General features: G+C 37.2%; 1 protein-coding gene and 1 pseudogene across 1 annotated transcript; one reads left to right on the top strand and one right to left on the bottom strand.

Annotated features, from left to right (window-relative positions):
* Positions 1-2,604: 2,604 nt before the first annotated feature.
* LOC113278982 lies at positions 2,605-4,033 on the top strand. The gene is made up of 3 exons (XM_026527698.1): positions 2,605-2,774; positions 2,846-3,142; positions 3,370-4,033. Exons 1-3 carry the CDS (start codon positions 2,605-2,607, stop codon positions 4,031-4,033), a joined length of 1,131 nt encoding a protein of 376 aa, XP_026383483.1.
* Positions 4,034-7,223: 3,190 nt separating this feature from the next.
* Positions 7,224-7,323, bottom strand: LOC113284817 (annotated as a pseudogene).
* Between the last annotated feature and the right edge of the window lie 16,372 nt (positions 7,324-23,695).

Raw genomic sequence — 23,695 nt, 5'->3', positions numbered from 1 at the left:
ACAACTGACATCAATTGTACCTACCATGCAACATCTAATATTTCATCGTATTGGAAATGGACTATCAACCCCAATAGAAGCCAATTGGATTCCACACTCAACAAATCTAGACCCAACACAATGCTACCCAATCTGAATGGTAACGGATATCATCGACTCAATATCCCATTCCTAGCACCATGAAAAATTAAACACCTTTCCCAATCCTATAATCCAAAAAATCATAAACATCCACCTTCCCCAAAATAGTCCCCATGATAAAATTATCTGGCCACACTCAAAATATGGAAACTACACTACCTCTTCAGGATACAAATGTCTAACCCAGGGTCAACCAAATCACACCCCTCTACCACCTACCAAATTTCTCTGGAGTTTACCATGTCCAACAAAAATTCAGCTTTTCTTGTGGAAATCCATAAATGAAGGATTAGAAACCTTCTCTCTCTTACATAACATCCATTTGACCAACTCAGACATATGACCAAGATGCAACACAGATCCAGAATTGGAAAGTCACCGTCTAATTCATGGAACACCTTACTCAATCAACTTACAAGTTCACCAAACTCCAATCCCCCACTAGCTTTCACCTTAAAACCTCAAACAATCATTTCCCAAATCCTTCAACAACCTGTGTCAACATCTGTAATCTCCTCTTTTTGTTTTCTATTATGAACCTTATGGCTGGCTAGGAATGATTTAATATACCAACAAAAGTTAACAACTTCGGAAGAAATCCTAGCCTGGGCACAAAAACTGCAACAAGAATACTACGAGGCTCTACACTCTTCTCCACCAATCATTCCATGAGATACACCGATATTTAACCACCTAATAAAAGACAAAATGATATCAACAATATCAGTAGGATGGTCCATTACAAACGTCAATTGTTACAAGATTAACACCGATGGAGCTGCCAGAGGTCATTTAGGATTTGCAGGGCAGGGTTCATCTGCAGAGATTCAAATGCACGAATGTTATTAGCTCTATCTCAACCACTGGGAATTATAACTGCGGAAACTTGGGTTATGCTTTTGGCTTCAAGAACAACGACAGAACGACAATGCCCAAAAGTTCTCTTTGAAACCGACTCAGAAAACCTACTGCGCTTCGTCACTTCCTCTACCCCTCCACCTTGGCACATAGCAGGAATGATTGAGGAAATAAAATTTAGATTTCATCAGATCCCACAGGCTGTTATTCAGCAAAACTATATAGAAGGAAATCAAACAGCCGACGGAGTGGCTAATCATGCGGCGGATGGAAGTCATACAGGAAGTTCATCAACTAAAATATGGGACCAGGCGATCCCATCTTTTATTAGTCAAATTTTATTTCATGATTCCATGGGTACCACATACCCACGACAAATTGTGAACTAATTTCTTTTAATAATATGTATGCTTAAAAAAAAACTGCAAAAGCAGATCACCGGAAAAAAACAAAGATGCCTAGAAATAATTGAAAGATATATTAGGGGGATCTTGTATAAATTATCCCAGTTATAATTTTGATCTATGAAAAGATCAAGGATTTCACTGTATGATTTATCTAGCTTTTTGTTGACGCCTTTACATAAAAAATAGATAAATTATTATTTCTTTCTCCATAAAAACTATAAAGTTGCCAGAAAGATCATTGTTGGATATTTTTAATAGCGTCGTGTTTCATTTCCCGCCACAAAACAATCAGAACAGGCCCTGATCCAAGTTTATCAAGACTTTTTCTTGAGCTACACAACATCTTAGGGCAACAAAATAGGTATATTTCAAAGGGGATTTGACCTTTTAAATGAAAATATATTTCCTTATCCACACCAAATCTTTCCATATCATTGTAGCGTATAAATAGGAAATAACTTATCTCAGTAATCCAAACCCAACAGATGTAATTATTTGTTCTTGGCTTCTGAAGGAGCCTCCGGTGAAATTATAGTAATGTGGAAGGAGGGTATTCCGGTGGTTTAAGATCATATGGTTGGTACTTTTTAGTATCTATTAAACTTAGAAATGTGCCAGATAATTTTGTATGGTTACATACGGATGTGTATGGTGCTTCAGATGTTGGGTACTATAATCAGTGCTGACAAGAGCTCTGTGATATTCGTTTACTCTATGAAGAGCCCTGGCTTGTGTGTGGAGATTTCAATGTTATATTATCACAAGAAGAAAGAAATTTACCTGGTGGATGTTTGAATAATAGGAGATTGTTCAGAAGATTTGTAAATAGGCACTCTTTAACTGATCTTCCTCTAGCAGGAGGTAGGTTCACTTGGACAAACTCTCAACATCCACCTTTGATTGAAAGGTTGGATAGGTTTTTAATGTCAGCGGATTGGGAAACCCACTGTCCTAATTTGGTGCAATTCAAACTCAAGAGACCAATCTATGATCACTCACCTATAATGCTTTCTTGTAATTCAGATGATAAATCTAAGTCCCCATTCAGATTTGATAACCTTGTTTTGATTTCGTGGAAAATTTGGAAATTTGGTGGAACAACTTCTCTTTTGATGGCAAGCCGAGTTTCATATTTGCGAAGAAGTTACAAGGTTTGAAAGGCTGGATTAGGACTTGGCAGAAAAATACTTTTGGCGCAATGCAAACAAGACTGGATGCTCTGGAAGAGTCTATAGATGTTATTGATAGTATGGAAGAATTTCCGTTGCTTACGGATGCAAATATTCTAGCTAGGGAACATGCGAAGATGGAACATGCAACTATTTCTTTGAATATAGCAAGAAGACTAGCTCAAAGATCTAAGGAAAGGTAGCTAAGGAATATGAGAAAAACTCTAAATTTATGCACCAAATTGCTTCTTTTAAATGCAAACTTAATAGAATCAATGTCCTTAAGATTGGTGATGATTTATGCTATGAGAAAGAGGCAATTGCTAAAGAAGCAAAAGACTTTTATTCTTCTCTATTTTCGGGGCATTTTCATGTGAGACCTTATTTTAGAGAATTGGTTATGCCTACTATTTCTGCTACTCAATGTATGAAGTTGGAACGACCATTCTCTGAAGAAGAGGTGAAGAATGTGATTTGGAATTTTGGATCAAATAAGTCACCAGGTCCGGATGGCTTTACAATGGAATTTTATAAAGCCTCTTGGGAAATTATTAAGCAAGATCTAATGTATGTGGTTAAGGAATTTGAATTGACAAGCTCTTTGGACTAGCGCCTTAACTGCACCAACTTAACTTAAATTCCAAAATGTGGTGGTGTTGTTTCTTTTAATAACTACAGAACAATTAGCCTAATTGGAAGTGTGTACAAGATAATTTCTAATTGCTTGGCTGAGAGACTAAAGCTTGTCCTTCCTTCTATAATTCTGATTTCCAAGGAGCGTTTGTGCATAATAGGCAAATAAAAGATGGTATTCTAATTGCAGCGGAGCTTATTGATTCTAGGAAGAAAGAGGGCAAGCCGGGTCTTATCTGCAAAGTAGATTTCGAAAAATATTTTGAAAACATTAACTGGAACTGTGTGGATCTTGCTCTTGCAAAATTTGACTTCAGACACATTTGGAGAAGCTGGATTAAATGGTGTATTTATTACACAAGATTTGTTGTACTTGTTAATGGTGAATCTATTGCAATGTTCAGAAATCATAAGGGTATAAGACAAGGTGATCCGATTTCACAATTTCTTTTTATTTTGGTAGTAGAAATTCTTCCACTAATGATCAAGAGAGCTGCTGATTCGGGGTTATTAGGTGGTTTTAAAGTAGCCGGGTATGGTACTGTCATAAACCATCTTCAGTCCGCAGATGACCTTATGGTTTTCCTTGACGACTCTGAAGAGCAAGTGGAAAATCTGAAAAATATATTACTTTCTTTTGAAATAATTTCTAGTCTCAAAGTTAATTTCAGGAAAAGTGCAGCGGCGGGAATATGCATTGATCATAATGGTGCTAGATGTGCTGAAATTTTTGGGTGTAGTTTAGTCAATTTAACGACTAATGATCTTGGTATTCGTCTAGGCAGTAAATCCAAGTGCAGGCCTGTTTGGGACATTATCATCTAGAGGGTCCAGTGATAGACACATTTATGTGTCTATTTTCATCTCTATTGTGTATATTGTTAGTACCCATTTTTGTACTTATTTCGGTATTTTATCTCTTTGTAGGTGTTTTTGGAGAAATAAGCTTTTGCGGCGAAATTGGCTCGAAAAGTTGTTAAAGGCACCTGGGAGAACATTTGCTATTCGGACTCTCTCTTTGGATAAGGGGTAACCCATTTCGGGCATGTACTAAAGGGACACCAGAACTGGATAGGGTGAGGTCTTCTTCTTCAAAATTCAAATGCAAAAATATTGGCAGGAAACTATGTGCAGCGTCTGCAGATTTTGGACTCGAGTTTTGGAGCTGTTTCAGGGAGATTCAACACCGGAAATTGATTGGGCTGGAATTGATATGACTTAACAAGTTCATTAGAAGCAATTGTACCGATCGGCTGGAATTGCCGGAAAAAGGAAACAGAGCAAATAAGGAAACACGTCCCTTTCGAGTTTGTTTTTGGACATTCAGAGAGATTAAAGGCAAGAAATTCGTTCCAAAGATACATATTCTATCTAAGGAAGAGTTTGATATAATTGGGAGAGCTCAGAAACGCGTGAAACGAATTAGGGAAAAGATTATTGCCGTCACTGCCAAGGAAGGAAAGAAGAGATTTCGAAGCGATTTGGGAAAGATTCAATGACCCTTTTGTGTATAAATAGGATGCTTAGGTCCCCTAGAAGGGTGACGAAGAGTTTGGAGTAGTTTAGAGCACTCAGGAGGCGAGAATCAGAGTTGCAGGAAGTTACGTGTTTCTGCTGCTGCTGAAGAACAAACGTTGCAAGGAAGAACAACGTCTCAAATTCGCAACATCACTTCTCTGTAACAGCTGAACTTTCCGTCACCTTTTCTTTCACTGTAACAATTGAACAGCGCCTTTGCATCAGTTATTTCTGTTGCAATTTTTTTGTTTTATTGTTTCACCTCTTGTAAACACTTTTTGAGCTATAAACATATATTTTGAGCAAGTGATTAATATGAGGAGATAAACCCCATTGTTGAGGCGATAGAGGAAGCTATTTTTCCAACAAGAAGTGGTATATTCTATTTTATTTATTTATTTGCAATTATGTTATGATTATTTGCCTTGGTTGAAAATTGTTTGAATGATCCTTGTTAAGCAATTGTGATTTCTTTTGATAGAACATACTTGGACCTAGGTTTTTGATGTTCTATGCTTTGGATTTACACTTGTTATTTTGAGAATCTACTAGTTGCAATAAGTTAGAATCAACTTGAACGAGAAAATTGCATAAATATAAATATCGGGATTAAATCACTTTGAACTTTGAAAATAGTGGAATCTTAGCCTCAGTGTTCTTTTAATACTCATATCATCTTTGATTGAGTTTGTGACAATTTTTAGTTTGTTTTCTATTTTAGTTTTAGAATTTAAGTCTATATTTTATCCTTCGCAAGTCTGAGAATCGAACCACTTTTACCACTATCTCAAAACTACATCAATTTTTGGCGTCGTCGACGCGGATTTGCTTTTAGGGTTTTTAGACTTAGGTTTCTTTTATATATATATATTTATTTTTATTATTTTTTAGGTTTTTATTATTTTTGTTCTTTTTTACGTTTTTGGGCATTTGTCTTTTGTCTACAGGTTTTGGATCATAAAGCGAATTGAGCCAAGGAGTTTGGTGATTTCGTAAAGGCTGGAACTTAAAGCATAAAGACTTGGAGCATTAGATTAAAGCGAAAAGAACGGAAAAGAATACAATTTCTTTTTAGATATTTTCTTTTATTTTATTTTTTTAGGGTTTGTTTATTTTTATTTATTAAAAAAAAGAGAGAGAGAGAGAGAGAGAACTGTATTAGGGTGTGCTATTTTTGTAATTTTTTCTTTTGTTTTTGGACACTTGGACATTGGACATTATTATTTTTAAACCCTAAGGAAGGGTTGGTTTAAATACAAATTGTGTGCAGGGAAGGACGGTGATTACGATATCACCTCGACCCCTCGGGTTCGTACATAACATAGGAGTTGTGGCCCGAGTCGATTTCAGCGGTTCTTCGCCCGTCTGGTACGAGAGGTAAGTTTTTCGAAACGCCCGCGAATCCCCTGTCAGCGGGTTTACTGTATTCCTTAAGGTGAATATATGCTGAGGACTTGAATACGGTTGCTTTTAATTCCTAGTAAAGGGCAAGGACTGGCCATACAAGATAAGGGTTTGGATTTCATCATCGTTCTCTTCTTTCCCGCCTTAGGAACGCGAAACCAAACGCGAACCTAAGCCTAAAATTTTGACTAGAACGAGACCTATAGGGTAACGAGCTTAATAGGAAAGTCGTTCGAAGAATATTGGTTACTATTTTGAGCATACTTCAAAGTTCTTGACGGTTTATGTGAGTTGAATGCGTGACTGCGCCGCCTTGTAACCGGTGTGGCCTTGGGTATCAAAGCTCCACTGAGCTTCCCTCGCCTTGATTCAACTTACTTTGACTCGGATTGATTCCAGAGGGGTTTGCTCAGATTGTAACGAGTTCCTTTTCGAAAGAATAGAAGCTGGTCTAGTGACAATCTAAGTGGAGCCATCATGCTTTTTGTTTGCTAGAAATTTAGGTTTGATTTGGTTGAGTCAGTCTTGTTTTGTGTTTGCATAGAATTCCCTTCCTTATTCTGTTGCATGCCTGAACGTAAAAGAGACGCCCTAGGTAGATTTGTTAAAGATAAACCTAGTAGTTCTAAGCGTCTTGATTACCTCAATTTAGAGAGTCTGATTCGTGAAGACTCCGTTTTTGAACGTCCGTTTGAAGAGAAAATCCCTGATAGTCCAATAGCGCCAGAAATGGCAACTTTGAAAGCCTTGTTGAATCCTACTAGGACTACTCGTCCCTCGTGTATCAAGTTACCTGAAACTGAAGCAAATTATGAACTTAAGCCTGGAACCTTACAGTTGCTCCCAATCTTTTTAGGAAAAGAAAATGAAAACCCCTATTTCCATGTTAGGGACTTTGAGGAAATCTGTAGTACCCTGAAAATTAGAAACCTTGATGATGATGCTTTAAAACTCAGGTTATTCCCCTTTTCCTTAAAAGATAAAGCCAAGTCGTGGCTGTATAGTTTGGCTTCCGAATCAATTGAAACCTATGAACAACTTACATCCGCCTTTTTGAACAAGTTTTTCCCTAGGCACAAAACCTCGTCTATTAGGACGCAAATCTGCACGTTTACACAACAGGAGGGAGAATCTTTGTATAGGTATTTGGAAAGGTTCAATGATTTATTAGCCCAATGTCCTCATCATGGTTTAGAAAAGGTTAGGTTAGTTCAGATCCTTTATGAGGGTTTAGATTATCCCACCACAACTACAGTAGAGTCCATGTGTACAGGTGGGTTTGAAAACCAAACAGATGATAATGTGATGACATACTTGCATGAAATCGCCGAAAAGACCCAACAATGGGAAAGTAATAGGGTACCCCAGAAAACAATTCTTCTAGGCAGAGGAAACGTTAATAGGGTAGAAGAAAGCTACGAATCAGATGCCAAAATTGCTGCTATAGCAAAAAGGTTAGAAGTTTTAGAAGTGGGTCATACTAGTGGTAGAATAGAGCCTTTTTGGGAAGGCAATATTGTTGAAGAGCAAGCCAATGCTCTCTATAATAACACTAGGTTTGATAACCGTCAGAAGTTTGACCCATATTCAGAAACCTATAATCCTGGCTGGAGAAACCATCCCAACCTTTCGTGGTCTAAGGGCCAGAATCAAGGTCAGTCTAGTAAATCTCAAGCTCCCCCAGGTTTTGGCTATACTAAGAATCCTTCATCCCCGGCACAGTTTCAGAACCCTCCGGATAAGAAGATTATGAGTTTAGAAGAGTCTCTTGCTTTGTTAACTCGTAACACTATGCAGTTTCATCAATCTGTTGCTCAAGGTATAGAAGAAAATAATAGAATAGGTCAGGCTAACTCTCAGGCTATTTCCGAGTTGAAAACCCAGGTTAGTCATATAAATGAGTCTTTAAGAGAAAGAGGTAAGTTTCCTAGTCAAACTCAACCCAACCCTAGAGGATCTCATGAACTAGGTGCCCAACCATCGAATCAGTTGAATGCTATTACAACCCTCAGGAGTGGTAGAGTAGTAGACAATCAGGTAAACATGCCCGATAGTAAACATACTGTAGTTCACCCCTCAGGATCTCATCCCTCAGGACCGCTAACTGAGGGGACTGATAAAATTTCCAATGATGCTGACTCGGTTCCTGAGAGGTCTGATCTTGTGCCTAGAGCCCCATTTCCCTAGCTATTAGCATCAACAAAGAAGGAATCGAACTTTAATGACATATTGGAGGTTTTTAAGCAAGTTACCATAAACCTTCCTTTATTAGATGCAATTAGGAAAATTCCTGCTTATGCCAAGTTCCTTAAGGATATGTGTACGCGAAAGAGAAAACTTAGCGTCCATAAGAAAGCCTTTTTAGATAGTCATGTAAGTTCAATCATTCAGAAGACTACCACTCCAAAGTACAAAGACCCAGGTTCCCCAACCATTGCTTGCACAATAGGTAAACACCGGGTAGAAAGATATTTACTTGACTTGGGAGCCAGTGTGAACTTACTGCCGTACCATGTGTACTTACAGCTAGGTCTTGGTGAAATGAAACCTACTCAGATAACACTGCAGTTAGCTGATAGGTCTGTCAAAATTCCTCGAGGAGTTATCGAGGATGTTCTTATTGAGGTCGACAAGTTTATTTATCCAGTGGATTTCGTGGTCCTAGATACCCAACCTGTCCCTGAACCAGTGAACCAGATACCTGTGATTTTAGGTCGCCCATTCTTAGCTACGTCTAATGCGATCATAAACTGTCGAAATGGTGTGATGAATTTAACTTTTGGTAATATGACTACCGAAATGAACATTTTTAATGTCAGTAAGCTACCTTATGAGCTAGATGACACATGTGTTGAAGAAGTGAATATGATAGAATCCTTAGTTCAGGAGTCATTACCAAACATCTTGTCCGAAGACCCATTAGAGAGTTGTCTATCCCATTTTGGTTTAGATTTCGACGATGATAGTGCCATTGAACAAGTAAATGCTCTATTAGATTCTACCCCTGTGTTAGACACTGATAGATGGAAAGCTAGGTTCGAACCATTACCAGCTTCTGAGACTACCTCAGTTATTTCCTTAGAAGAGCCCCCTAAGTTGGACCTCAAACCACTACCAGATAACCTGAAGTATGTGTTCTTAGACCCATATGAGACTTTACCTGTGATTATTGCTGCCGACTTAGATAGTGATCAGGAAAGTAGGCTAGTAAAAGTACTTCAAGATAATAAGGAAGCTTTGGGGTGGTCTATAGCAGACATTAAGGGTATTAGTCCTACCGTTTGTATGCATCAGATTCATTTAGAGGAAGACTCCAAACCGTCTAGAGAGATGCAACGTCGACTGAACCCTAACATGAAAGAAGTAGTTCGAAAAGAGGTGCTTAAGTTGTTAGATGCGGGTATTATCTACCCAATTTCAGACAGTAAGTGGGTCAGCCCCGTTCAGGTTGTTCCTAAGAAATCAGGTATCACTGTAGTCCAGAATGAGGATAATGAGTTAATCCCAACCCGAGTCACTACGGGATGGCGTGTCTGTATCGACTATAGGAAATTGAACAAGGTCACAAGGAAGGATCACTTTCCCCTTCCTTTTATCGACCAAATGCTAGATAGATTAGCTGGATATAGTTTCTATTGCTTTTTAGATGGCTTTTCCGGATATAATCAGATCGTTATTTCCCCAGAAGACCAAGAGAAAACCACTTTTACCTGTCCCTTTGGTACTTTCGCGTATAGACGCATGCCTTTCGGGATGTGTAATGCCCCTGCAACTTTTCAGCGTTGTATGATGAGCATATTTTTTGATATTGTAGAACGGTTTTTAGAGGTCTTTATGGATGATTTTTCAGTGTTTGGTTCATCTTTTGATGAGTGCTTGCATCATTTGATGAGTGCTTGCATCATTTGACATTAGTGTTGACTAGGTGTAAGGAAAAGAATTTAGTGCTTAATTGGGAAAAATGCCATTTCATGGTTAAATCAGGAATTGTTTTAGGGCACATCATTTCTTCAAAGGGTATAGAGGTAGACAAAGCCAAAGTTGACCTTATTAAGACTTTACAGGTCCCAAAAACCGTAAAAGACATTAGGTCATCCTATGGCATGCAGGTTTTTACCGTCGATTCATTAAGGATTTTAGCTTGATTTCTAGACCTCTTTGCAATTTGCTTGCGAAAGATGTTAAGTTTGTCTTTGATGATGCTTGTTTAGAGGCTTTTGAGAAGCTTAAAAATTTACTCACTACCTCTCCCATAGTCCAGGCACCCAACTGGAACCTACCCTTTGAGATTATGTGTGATGCTTCAGATTATGCTATAGGCGTTGTGTTAGGTCAACAAGTAGACAAATTACTTCATGTGATTTACTATGCTAGCAAAACTCTGAATGATTCCCAATTAAACTATACAACTACCGAGAAGGAACTGTTAGCCGTCGTGTTTGCCTTGGATAAGTTTAGATCCTACCTTTTAGGTTCTAAGATCGTAATATATACTGATCATGCTGCTTTGAAATACCTTTTGTCTAAGAAGGACACCAAACCTAGACTGGTTAGGTGGATCCTATTGTTACAAGAATTTTCTCCATACATTAGAGACAAAAAGGGTGCTGAAAATGTAGTAGCAGACCACTTATCCAGGTTAGTTGTTAGTTCCCCTAGTGATGCCCTTCCTATAAGGGATAACTTTCCTGATGAACAATTGTTCTCTGTTTCCCAATCATCTTGGTATGCAAATATAGTGAATTATCTTGTTACTGGTCGTACCCCTCCACATTGGGGTAAACAAGATCGTTCTAGGTTTTTAGCCGAGGTTAAGCATTTCTTTTGGGATGATCCTTATTTGTTTAAGTATTGTCCCGACCAGATTATTAGGATATGTGTACCTGAGAGTGACCAGTCCAGTATTCTCTCCTTTTGTCATGAACATGCTTGTGGGGTTCATTTTAGTGCTAAGAAGACTGCTGCTAAGATATTGCAGTGTGGATTTTACTGGCCTTCATTGTTTAAAGCCTCCCATAATCATTGTGTTTCGTGTGATCGTTGCCAGAGGTTAGGAACCATTTCCCGTCGAAATATGATGCCTTTGAACCCTATTTTAGTGATTGAGGTCTTTGATGTGTGGGGCATTGATTTTATGGGTCCATTTCCTAGTTCTTTGGGATATCTTTACATACTTGTCGTTGTAGACTATGTGTCTAAGTGGGTTGAGGCGGTTCCGTGTAAAACAAATGACCATAGGGTCGTAGTTCAGTTTTTGAAAGAGAATATACTTACACGTTTTGGTACACCGCGAGCCATAATTAGTGATGGAGGTTCACACTTTTGTAATAGACCGTTTGCTCTTTTAATGAAACAATATGGTATTACCCATAAAGTAGCTACCCCATATCACCCTCAGACTAGTGGTCAGGTAGAGGTATCCAATAGGGAAATTAAGCGTATATTAGAAAAAACAGTTAATCCCAATAGGAAAGACTGGTCGTCGAGGCTTACTGATGCCTTATGGGCTTACCGTACTGAGTTTAAGACACCCATTGGAATGTCCCCTTATCGTCTAGTATTTGTCAAGGCATGTCACCTACCTGTCGAGTTAGAGCATAGAGCCTATTGGGCTGTTAAGAGCTTAAACTTTTCACTTGACAAGGCAGGAGTTCATAGAAAGCTCCAGCTCAATGAGTTGGATGAGATTCGTAGAGATGCATACGATAGTGCTAAGGAGTATAAGAACAAAATGAAACTTGTGCATGATAAGAATATTTTACGAAAGTCATTTTCTCCAGGTCAAAAATTTCTTCTGTATGACACTCGTTTGCATCTATTCCCCGGGAAGTTGCGCTCTCGGTGGACCGGTCCTTTTGTGGTCCGTACTGTTTTTCCTCATGGCGCTATTGAGATTGAGACACCAGATGGTAGTAGTTCTTCAAAGGTTAATGGTCAGCGATTGAAGCCCTTTTTAGAGCCTTTTCCTACAAGTGATGTTGAGGAGGTCCCTCTGGAGGACCCTGTTTACCTTGATTGACCATCAAGGCGGTTTGTATGTTGTATGTTGTATATTATTTTTGTAGGTTTTTGGTTACACTTCACCCAGGTACTATCTTTCCAACTTCTCTCTTTACAAATTCCTCATGTTATTTATACTTTATTGTGCTTTCACTAGAAACATTGAGGACAATGTTAGATTTAGGTTTGGGGGTGGGGATGATATATTTTGTTATTTTTTTCGTTTTAGTTGCAATAAATAAACTCCAGAGCCTAGAAATTTATGTCTATTTAGGATTGCACTAACTAATCTAAGTGGATGGAAGCATTTTGATCGTAGGAGTTGAGGGACCAATCTGACTAGATGGAAACATCTAGAAGAGTATATTCATAAAAGCACAGAGCTCAGGTGTTAGAAATAACATGATAGTTTCACCATATCTCGTTGAGTCCTTTTCACTTCTATTTTTATTTTATTTTGTTTTTAAACTATGTACTCTAAGTGGATAGGTGGGGCCCACGATTCAAGTTGTTACCAACGCTAGGATGAATTAGAGTGATTGAGATACCATGAAAAAAAAATATATATATATTTAAAAAAAAATGGTAGTTACCGAAATGTAGAAAAAAATAAAAAAAATAAATAAATAAATAAATTGAGACCAGACCATTTGACCAAAAGGAATAAATTCAATAAAGTCGACCACTGGTACCCTTGTATATGCCAGTTGTGTTGACCTAGAGTTAGGTTATCGACCACTGGTTCCCTTGTATATGCCAGTGTGTTGATATCAGTCAGACTAATATCTCAATCCATTAGGATAGATTCATTTTGGCGGAGGCCTTCAGACAGATATGGGAAACGCCGTTCACTTAGTAAACATCAAAACCATCTATGTTTTTCTATATCCATCTTCTTGATCTATCCATGTGATTAGTTTTGACTCCGGATATTGATGTCCATAGTGCGACTATCTGAGTAGAGCTCTGTCACTTTATATGAATTTTAGTATGCTTGAGTGCAAACTCGTGTACAGCAATTGGAATTTCGCATCAAGGTACTTCCTCCTGTTGTCAATAAGTATGCCAACCAAGGAGATTCTTTAGTGCCTTCCAAGAATCTGTGTAGATAGCTAAGGTCTGGAGTATAAAGGTTTTTTGGGTATATCTCTAGTAAGCCCTCCCGAGACTATAACTCGCCACTAGGGCCACCTAGGGGTTTAAAGGCTTATTGCATACGCTAAATGCAATTGTCGATGCCTGCGACAGTGAGTTAGGATTTTATTTTGTAGTTTTGATTTGCTCGGGACTAGCAAATAATAAGTTTGGGGGTATTTGATAGACGCATTTATGTGTCTATTTTCATCTCTATTGTGTATATTGTTAGTACCCATTTTTGTACTTATTTCGGTATTTTATCTCTTTGTAGGTGTTTTTGGAGAAATAAGCTTTTGCGGTGAAATTGGCTCGAAAAGTTGTTAAAGGCACCTGGAAGGACATTTTCTATTCGGACTCTCGCTTTGGATAAGGGGTAACCCATTTCGGGTATGTGCTAAAGGGACACCAGAACTGGATAGGGGGAGGTCTTCTTCTTCAAAATTCAAATGCAAAAAAATTGGCGGGAAACTATGTGCAGCGTCTGCAGATTTTGGACTCGATTTTTGGAGATGTTTCAGGGAGATTCAACACCGGAAATTGATTGGGTTGGACTTGATATGACTTAACAAGTTCATTAGAAGCAATTGTACCGATCGAAATGGGCTGTAATTGCCGGAAAAAGGAAACAGAGCAAATAAGGAAACACGTCCCTGTCGATTTTTTTTGGACATTCAGAGAGATTAAAGGCAAGAAATTCGTTCCAAAGATACATATTCTATCTAAGGAAGAGTTTGATATAATTGGGAGAGCTCAGAAATGCGTGAAACGAATTAGGGAAGAGATTATTGCCGTGACTGTCAAGGAAGGAAAGAAGAGATTTCGAAGCGATTTGGGAAAGATTCAATGACCCTTTTGTGTATAAATAGGATGCTTAGGTCCCCTAGAAGGGTGACGAAGAGTTTGGAGTAGTTTAGAGCACTCAGGAGGCGAGAATCAGAGTTGCAGGAAGTTACGTGTTTCTGCTGCTGCTGAAGAACAAACGTTGCAAGGAAGAACAGCGTCTCAAATTCGCAACATCACTTCTCTGTAACAGCTGAACTTTCCGTCACCTTTTCTTTCACTGTAACAATTGAACAGCGCCTTTGCATCAGTTATTTCTGTTGCAATTTTTCTGTTTTATTGTTTCACCTCTTGTAAACACATTTTGAGCAAGTGATTAATATGAGGAGATAAACCCCATTGCTGAGGCGATAGAGGAAGCTATTTTTCCAACAAGAAGTGGTATATTCTATTTTATTTATTTATTTGCAATTATTTTATGATTATTTGCCTTGGTTGAAAATTGTTTGAATGATCCTTGTTAAGCAATTGTGATTTCTTTTGATAGAACATACTTGGACCTAGGTTTTTGATGTTCTATGCTTTGGATTTACACTTGTTATTTTGAGAATCTACTAGTTGCAATAAGTTAGAATCAACTTGAACGAGAAAATTGCATAAATATAAATATCGGGATTAAATCACTTTGAACTTTGAAAATAGTGGAATCTTAGCCTCAGTGTTCTTTTAATACTTATATCATCTTTGATTGAGTTTGTGACAATTTTTAGTTTGTTTTCTATTTTAGTTTTAGAATTTAAGTCTATATTTTATCCTTCGCAAGTCTGAGAATCGAACCACTTTTACCACTATCTCAAAACTACATCATCCAACAGAAGCTATCTACATGGAAACGTAACTATCTTTCTAATGGGGGAAGACTTATTATGATTAATAGTGTATTTGCAAGCCTGCCTGTGTACTATTTGACGATGTTTCAAATGACGGTTTCTGTGGTTAAGGAACTGGAAAGGATGATGAGAAAATTTCTTTGGGGTTCTTCTAATATTACAAAGAAACGAAGTTGGGTGGCATGGACTAAAGCGAACTTACCGAAAAACAGAGGTGGAATTGGGATCAAAAGGATAAAATTAGTGAATCATGCGCTGCATTGTAAGTGTATATAGCGGTATGAAAATGAAAATAAGGCACTTTGGAGAAAAATAATTCACCAAAAATTTGGAGGTAACCTTGAATCTTTCCTTCATAATTCTTACTCTAAGACTTTGGTTCTAGTTTGTGGGTTGGAATTTTAAAAGCTAGAGATCATGTTAAGCAACATACGAATTTTGTTATTAAGAATGGTCATAGTATTTTGTTCTGGAGAGACCCTTGGGTTGGTAATCAAACCCTATAAATGAGATTCCCGACTTTATTCAAATTGTCTAGAAATAAAAAGATGTTTCTGTTTCTCAAATGACAACTGTTTCTGGGGCCTGGGATTTAGATTTTAGGAGAAATATAAATGAAGATGAGTTGGGGGATGTGGCTCAGTTTATTCAAGTTATAGGTGATCCGCACTTGTCGACAGACAGTGATCAATGGAAATGGAAACCAGCTTTTCTGTGGCCAACTGTTATTCTACTCTTGATTTGGATGGTTATCTCTCTTTCCCACATAAGCAGATTTGGAATTCAAAAGTACCTTTGAAGGGTTCCTTCTTGGTTTGGATTTTATGTCATAAAGAAGCGCCAACATTGGATTTCCTTCACAGAGCTGGAAAAGTTCAGGATCCGACTTATTTATTTTGTGCTGATGTCGTGGAGTTAAATGACCATTTGTTTATTTAGTGCAAAGATATTGCCAAAATATGGAATTACTTCCTTGACAGTTTTTGGTTTGCAATGGACTTTCTCCGAAGGCATGAAGACGAATATTTGGGAATGGAAGAACAAGAAAGGAAGGAGAATGTTAAAGAAAATCTAGAGTATGCTTCCCTTTGCAATTTGGTGGACGGTTTGGAACGAAAGGAATAGTCGTTTATTTGACAACAAACGAAGACACTTAAATCAATTAATTGTTTCTGTTAAATGCACATTATATAAATGGGCACTTCATAATAAGTTGTTTGATGGGGTTCCTCTTTATTCTCTAATATGAAATTGGAGAGCTGTAATGGTATCAGCTATCCTTGTTAGCTTAGTCTTTTTTCTTGTGATTACTCACTGCTTTCGTGAGCATCACTTCTTAATTTGATTTTGCCTTTTCGTCAAAAAAATAAAAATAAAAAAAGTAATCCAAACCCAACATTTTATTTACTGCTGCCTTATTTCTCTCTAATTTTAATCACCTCCTCTGAATCATATTTTAATTTCTAGGTCTTTTTCTTTTTTAGTTGTAGGTTTTTAAATCTTATTTTAGGCATTTCTCATTGATCTTTGAGTCCAATTAATTATATGTTTTTGATGTTTCAAAGGCATTCATGGTCCAAAGTGTTAGAGCATAGATCGGTTGAACCCACCAAGCGTTGGTATGTCAAGTTTGGTTGTTATATTTTAGTGAACCAAAACTCATTTAAGAGTCGCTTTATTAAATGTATTAGAATCAACTTCGTATAGGTTAGCTTGAAAGTATTAAGATACGAGACATTACAAGTATTGCGAAGACTTGAAGAAGTGAAGAAGTAAGGAACTACAACCACAACATCATCCTTCCACTTGAGGTTAGTGATATTTGACTTGAACTGTTTCATTCCCTAACGTATCTTTCAAGTCGTGCATATTGAAAACAAAACGCGAAGCATGAACACTCTAGATAGACATAGTATTAAGGAATACAATACGAGGTTTATTGCTTAACCATTAAACTTTATTGATAAGACATCAGCATAATCATTTGAATGTTATTGTGATTATGTATAGGTATGAGGTGAGCATTTCATCCTCGGAAACAATGTGTTTACATGTGCTTTAAGGAAGTAAGTCCATGAACTTTGTTTGTGAATTGAAAAGGAAATCGCCAGGCGTTATTGGGATTGTTCTTCATTGCATATCTTATGAACGACCAATATGTGTGATTAGTGTAACCACTCATGACTTGTTTGTGTTCTTCGTAAAACTATTCACATGAGGCCTGACTTTTGTATTGGTATGACTTTTACCGATCTTAAGTAATCACTTGATGGTATGATCGATTTTGTGTAGTTCGTAAGACCTAACACTGGGTAAAGGGGAACCGATCCTAGTAAGAGGTGAAACACATAAAGGGGAATCTATCCTTGTATGGGGTGCAGCAAGGTTTATAGTAGAAATGGGAACCAATCCTATGGACATGTGCAACACTTTTTTTAGCAAAGGAGAACCGATCCTATGGACATGTGCAACACATATGAGTTAGATACCATATATATATAGAGGGAACCGATCCTATGGACATGTGCAACACATATGAGTTAGATACCATGTATATAGGGGGAACCGATCCTAGTACCTAGTCAACCGAATTTTGGAAAGCTAGTGTGACTATGCACAATACTCACATGGAGGTAGAACCGAAACTTGTTTTGGTAGAACCGTTAAACCCATGATTTGTGATTGAGAGTTCTTAATCAATCACATAGCTCTTGAAAGTCAGATGAACCAATTCTAAACTTATTTGGAAGCATGGTAAATCGATTTCAAGTGTGTAAGTATGAAAGAGGACTTACAAAGTAAGGATGTCGACACACTTTGAACACGTACATTTATGCGTTTCTTTTAGTGTTCAAAGATATTCCTTAACAGCTAAGAAGGAAGTAAATCCCAGGATCGAAATTAAATAAGTTAAAAATCTTTTAATAAAGGTTTTTAATTATATATGGAAATAAGAATTTGTAATGTGCATTTTCTAGTTAAAGATTTTCCAAGGAGATTTTCGATCATTATTTTGGACAGAGCTGAAAAAGCGGGGGTCTAACAACACCACCCAATATTTCGCTTAACAATCTGTATGGACTAACTCCGAAATACTTTCTAGAGAATCAACTAGACAGTCAGACTCAATCTAGGTAAAAGTATCTCAATGAGTTAATATCTCTCTCTTGTTTTGATTTACTCAAGCTAATAGAAATCAGCGAGTCCTAATCAAACACAAGGTATAACTTGGACGGTACCAAAGACCAATGTCCAAGGATCAATCAATGATAATCAACAACCAAAGGTTGGATTAATCTAATTGATGATCTAAATGCACAACCTGTATTATTTCAATTATAAAGATAATTAATATAATGCAAAAACTGAAATAACACAGACACCAGAAATTTTGTTAACGAGGAAACCGCAGATGCAGAAAACCCCCGGGACCTAGTCCATATTGAATACACACTGTATTAAGACGCTACAGACACTAGCTAGCCTACTCCAAGCTAACTTCGGCCTGGACTATAGTTGAACCCCAATCAGTCTCCCACTGATCCAAGGTACAGTTGTACTCCTATGCCTCTGATCCCAGCAGGATACTGCGCACTTGCTTCCCTTAGCTGATCTCACCCACAACTAAGAGTTACTACGACCCAAAATCGCAGGCTTTAACAATAAACAAATCTGTCTCACACAGACAAGTATATCAAAGGATCAATCTGTCTCCCACATAAAAACCCTAAAGTTTTTGTTCTGTCTTTTGATAATAATCAAGGCGAACAGGAACCAATAGATAATTCGGTCTTATATTCCCGAAGAATAGCCTAGATTAATCAATCACCTCACAACAATCTTAATCGTATGGTAGCGAAACAAGATGTTACGGAATCACAAACAATGAGACGAAGGTGTTTGTGATTACTTTTTATATCTTGCCTATCGGAGAAATCAAACAATCTCAAGCCAATCAATATGATTGTACTGTTACGATAGAAGATGCAAGATCAGATCACACAACTACGATAAAAGTAGTATCGGGCTGGCTTCAAAATCCCAATGAAGTCTTTAAGTCGTTAACCTGGTTTTAGAAGAAGAAAACCAAAGGTTAAAATAGAACCGACTCTAGCACGCAAACGAGTATCACACGTAAGGTGTGGGGATTATTTTTTCAGAGTTTCCAGATGTCCCCTTATATAGTCTTTCAAATAAGAGTTATTCCTTGGTAACAAAGTAATCAATATTCACCGTTAGATGAAAACCTAATTTAGATTAAAGCTAATATTTCTCAACCGTTAGATCGAAAACTTAGCTTGTTATACACAAATGAACTGCACGCTTCTAGGTTTGTTAACCGTACCCAAACGTGTGCATTGTTGGTTCAACAATAGTTTAACTGAAAGGTTAACCATATGAGCATTTCATACCAACCATGTTCTTCTTCACCATAACTAGTTCAAATGACTCAAATGAACTAGTTAGAGAGTTGTTCAATTGCAAGGAAATCTTATGTAACTACACAAGACACAATTGAAGCAAAGATGATTTGATTCACTCGAATCGGTTCATGAACTTTAATAGCCGCGGTTTGCAAATGCATTCCTTAGTCTTTTAAGATTAAGTTCAGAAATCATCTTTAGATATATAACCATATCAAGTTCGCGGACTAGGTTCGCGGACTTAAGACATCGGATAGAGTTTACGAACTCCAGCAGAAATTCTGGGGATGAGAACTTCGCCGGTTGGCAAACTGGGTTCGCGGACTTAGCTGACGCAAGTAGTTTGTCAACTTCACCAGAAATTCTCGGGTTTGAGAACTTCGGCAGTTCGCGGACTTGGCACTTGCCATCCTTCCGGTTCTCTTGATCAACAAAGTTCGAAAACTGCAGTTTAAGGAGTCCATTGTTTATGTAATCTAAACTCTCATTCCAATCATTGAAACATTCTTAGAGGACGTTATATAGTTGTTACACCATTTCTCGTCAAAGCAATTCTCAAAGTGATTGAAACATATCATGACTTTCGTCACTAGGTAAAGATAAACTTGGTCAAAGTGAAAAGCTTACCAACACATATTTAGAGATATAGATAGGCGAGGTATACTCGGCTCGAAATACCAAATGTGTATAATAATAGTCTATATATATAGCATACGATTTTTATCTCAAAGAGTAGGAGATAGAATAGATAGACTTTTGAGTGACAGATAAGTTCAAGTCTCCACATACCTTTTTTTCGAGAAGTTACACCGGTTCCTTGAGTAGATCTTTTTCTTGTATGATGAATCGCCATGAAGTCCTTGAGCTCAACTACACTTACTATCCTAGTCCGAGACTTAGCTATAGTAGACTAGAAATCAAGAGTTATAGTTTTGATCACTAACATTGACAAATATGCTTTAGATAGCAACGCATGCAAGTTTGACCGAGCAGTGCTCTAACAATCTCCCCCTTTGTCAATTTTAGTGACAAAACTATCAATACATATTGAATACAAAAAGATAATGAAACTTTAGTCACTTCCAAGTACTCCAATGATCCCATTCCACATGTCTAATCTTCAACATTCCTCGAAATCTTCATCACTTCCAAGTACTCCAATGATCCCAAAGGTTGTAAGTTTAGCACCATCGTTGTTGAAGATCCGTATCTATAACAATGAGAAAGCATCGGTCTCGATCATACAGTGTCATAGTATTATTACACAGTGTCAAAGTTCAATTGTATCACAACTTCAACAATAATACTATGGTGATATGTATCACTCCCCCTTAGTCAATAATCCATCTCATATGAAAACCACTCCCCCTTACACAATGATCCGAAAACCATATGTATTTGTAGTGTGAACTACACATTAATTCTCCCCCTTTTTGTCAATAAAATTAGCAAAGGTACAAGAACGGGATCATAATGAAATTTCTGTAAGAAACATTTCATGACTGAGAGAAAGAAACACACATCATCTTATTTAGATGCAATCATATAGCCGAAGCTAACATCATTCATCAATGAGTTTAAAGATACAAGATAACCCCTCTAAAATTCCACAACCGCACACCCCTGATATGACCATTAAGCACAAGTTTAAAAGAATTTTCCCCCATTTGATGTCATTCCCGAAAGAACAACAACGAGCGACCTTAATTTCAAGAGAAAATAAGGATTTTATTGGACATCAAAACCATGAGAATGATTTTTATATCCAAAACTCAATCAAATTAATCACAAGTAAACCCATGATTAATTTAATTGGAATACATAATCAAATTAACCACAAAGTGATCAATTTAATTGATTGTGCTCAAGATAAGTAAACTTACGGAGCAACGACTAAGATAACCATACAAGAGAGTGATTGGCTTAATCATTCATATACTCAACACAAGAGAACTTGTGGAGTAATAACTAAATAATCAAGAAGATGATTAATTTAGTTCTAAATGCTCAACATAAAGTACCTCAGGCAACAACCAACAAAGCTAATAAAAAACAATCAACTTGGTTGTATCGTGCTCAACATAAGATACATTACGGAGCCTCACAGTAATACATAAAATATGGATCAATAAAGATCAATACTGTGGAATACACAAGGATTCATTCTTTTGCACAAGCATATACAATAGCAATAATCCTTGGTTACAAAAGATTTTAACCCATCTTCCATCAAAGATTAACAATATAGGCTTAACTTTTGTATATGTCAAAATTCCATTCATTCCTTAATCAATAAAAGAAATACCGATCATGAACGACTTTACTTTTGACAAAATATGGGACAACATAGTTCACGGACGTAAACACCAATATCCCATAACAAGTTGCAATATAACAAATCATAAAGATTAAATACTGCAAAACATCATCCTCCAAATAGTTTTAGAATTTAAACAAAAAACCTAAAAACAAGAAGATGAAAATAATAGCTATATGTAGTCACAATCATCGCTATTCAAAGCACTAGTTATTCTTCCAACTAAGCCAAAAAGAAGACTTACTAGGTATTGTAGATCTTTCTCAAGGCGTCTACAGAAAACTCCTTCTCATTATTGAAAAACCCATTGATTATGGGATCATGCAATTCCTCTAGATCTTCAGAAATATCAGTTAACTCACTAAGTTCTCTTTTTAGATCACATAGAGTATTCTTGGTTAGAATCAACCTTTGTTCATAGTGAGTTGTCTCTTCCAAAGAGGAAATGATTCGAGATTTTAAATCATTTCGCTTGTTAATGAAAGCTTTCACCATGTCTCCAAAATGATTATTATGACATACAAAAAAGAGACAGTTAGAGGAAGAACCTTCTCCAATGGTTGTTGACTTCTTCTTTATCATCAGAGAGGAAGTGATTCCTTTGCACAGATGTACATTGACTGCTTCTACATCATCTCTTTTGGACGTACCTCTAGTTACAGGAGCCATGAGAATCGTGAAAGAAAAAAGGAGAAGGAAAACAGTACCAGGAGATTTATAAGTGACAAACCCTAGATACGGTCTTTCAAACAGAAAGGACTACACAAATAAAAATGGAAACATACGAACATTGACTTGAGCCACTTCTAGACGCTTCTTATCTTTCCCAAGTTAAGGATGAGAAGGTAAACGTCACCATTCAGTTGGTGAACGGACGGGCCAAATGCCCACCTCCCTTGTTTTTTCATGGCTTGTCACTGGTGGTTGAGCTAACAAATTTCTTTATTCTTCTAGAGAATTTACTCAGTTTGTCTTTATCCAGACTTACTCTTTGCATGTTCTTTTGAAGTTTGGTGACTCTATTGTTGCTTTTCTTGAATCCCCAACAAGTATCTTTAACATGTCTTGAGTGTCCACAGAAGGAGCATATCAATGTGGATTTTTCGTATTCATGTAATTCCTCCTTTTTATCACAACGCTCGACCATTGTTTCCTGATTTGCAGAACCCATCACTTTTCCTGTTTTGCTACTGAATCCTAAACCATGATAGTTTCAAAGGATCTCTGACCAAACAACATTTCTGAAACTTTGTCAGAGCTTCCAGACAGCCTTTTCAGGTCATCTCTGAGAGAATTAATCTCTTTTTCCTTTAGAGACATGGTTTTGACGAACTTAGTATTAAGATGCTCTATCTCAATATTTTTCGTCTGGAGTGATGATTCAACATAACTCAAGGAGGTTTTGAGACGAAGGTTCTCTTGAAGAATCTCTTTATTCAGGAGATCAATCAACTCAGTGTCAAATTCAAGTTCTGAATCAGAATTTGAAGTTGAAAGAGAATCTGAAGTACGGGCAGTAAACCCATTGCACCAGTTAGTCTCATCTGAGTTATATTGAGAAGTATTGTCTTATGTTGAATAATCTTCAGCAGCCATAGAAGATGGAGAACATGCAAATCTATTCTTCCTTTTTATTAAATTCTTGACCTCATTGACTATTAGTGAATGATCACATTCATCATCCCAGGATAGGTGAGAGGAAGACAACTCAGTTTTGTTCACAGCGTTGAGTGCGAACGTTCTCCCTGACTCTTGATCAAGAATTCTTAACTTTCTAATAAGTGTCGTACTGGAAAGTGTATCAGGGTTATTTCCCTCAACGATGACATGCTTCTTAGACTCGTATCTAGATGGCAGCGATCTGAGAATTTTCATCACAATGTCCTTTTCAGGAATTGTCTTACCCAATGCAAAAGATGCATTAATAATTTCAGACATTTTGTGATTAAATTCATCAATTATATCCTCATCTTCCATACGAAGGTTCTCCCAATCGGATTTAAGGTTTTGAATCCTG

This window comes from Papaver somniferum, chromosome 5, assembly GCF_003573695.1.
Source record: "Papaver somniferum cultivar HN1 chromosome 5, ASM357369v1, whole genome shotgun sequence".
NCBI classification, from domain to species: domain Eukaryota; kingdom Viridiplantae; phylum Streptophyta; class Magnoliopsida; order Ranunculales; family Papaveraceae; genus Papaver; species Papaver somniferum.
The sequence above is the reverse complement of the archived record's forward strand: the minus strand, read 5'-3'. Positions and strand labels throughout refer to the sequence as shown.

Bases quoted from the DNA above. Each gene is read 5' to 3' on its own strand.
- LOC113278982 (XM_026527698.1), top strand. From the start codon at position 2,605: ATGCAAACAAGACTGGATGCTCTGGAAGAGTCTATAGATGTTATTGAT. The intron at 2,775-2,845 runs GTAGCTAAGGAA...CAAACTTAATAG, and splicing joins GCTCAAAGATCTAAGGAAAG to AATCAATGTCCTTAAGATTG. The intron at 3,143-3,369 runs GTATGTGGTTAA...TGTGCATAATAG, and splicing joins ATTATTAAGCAAGATCTAAT to GCAAATAAAAGATGGTATTC.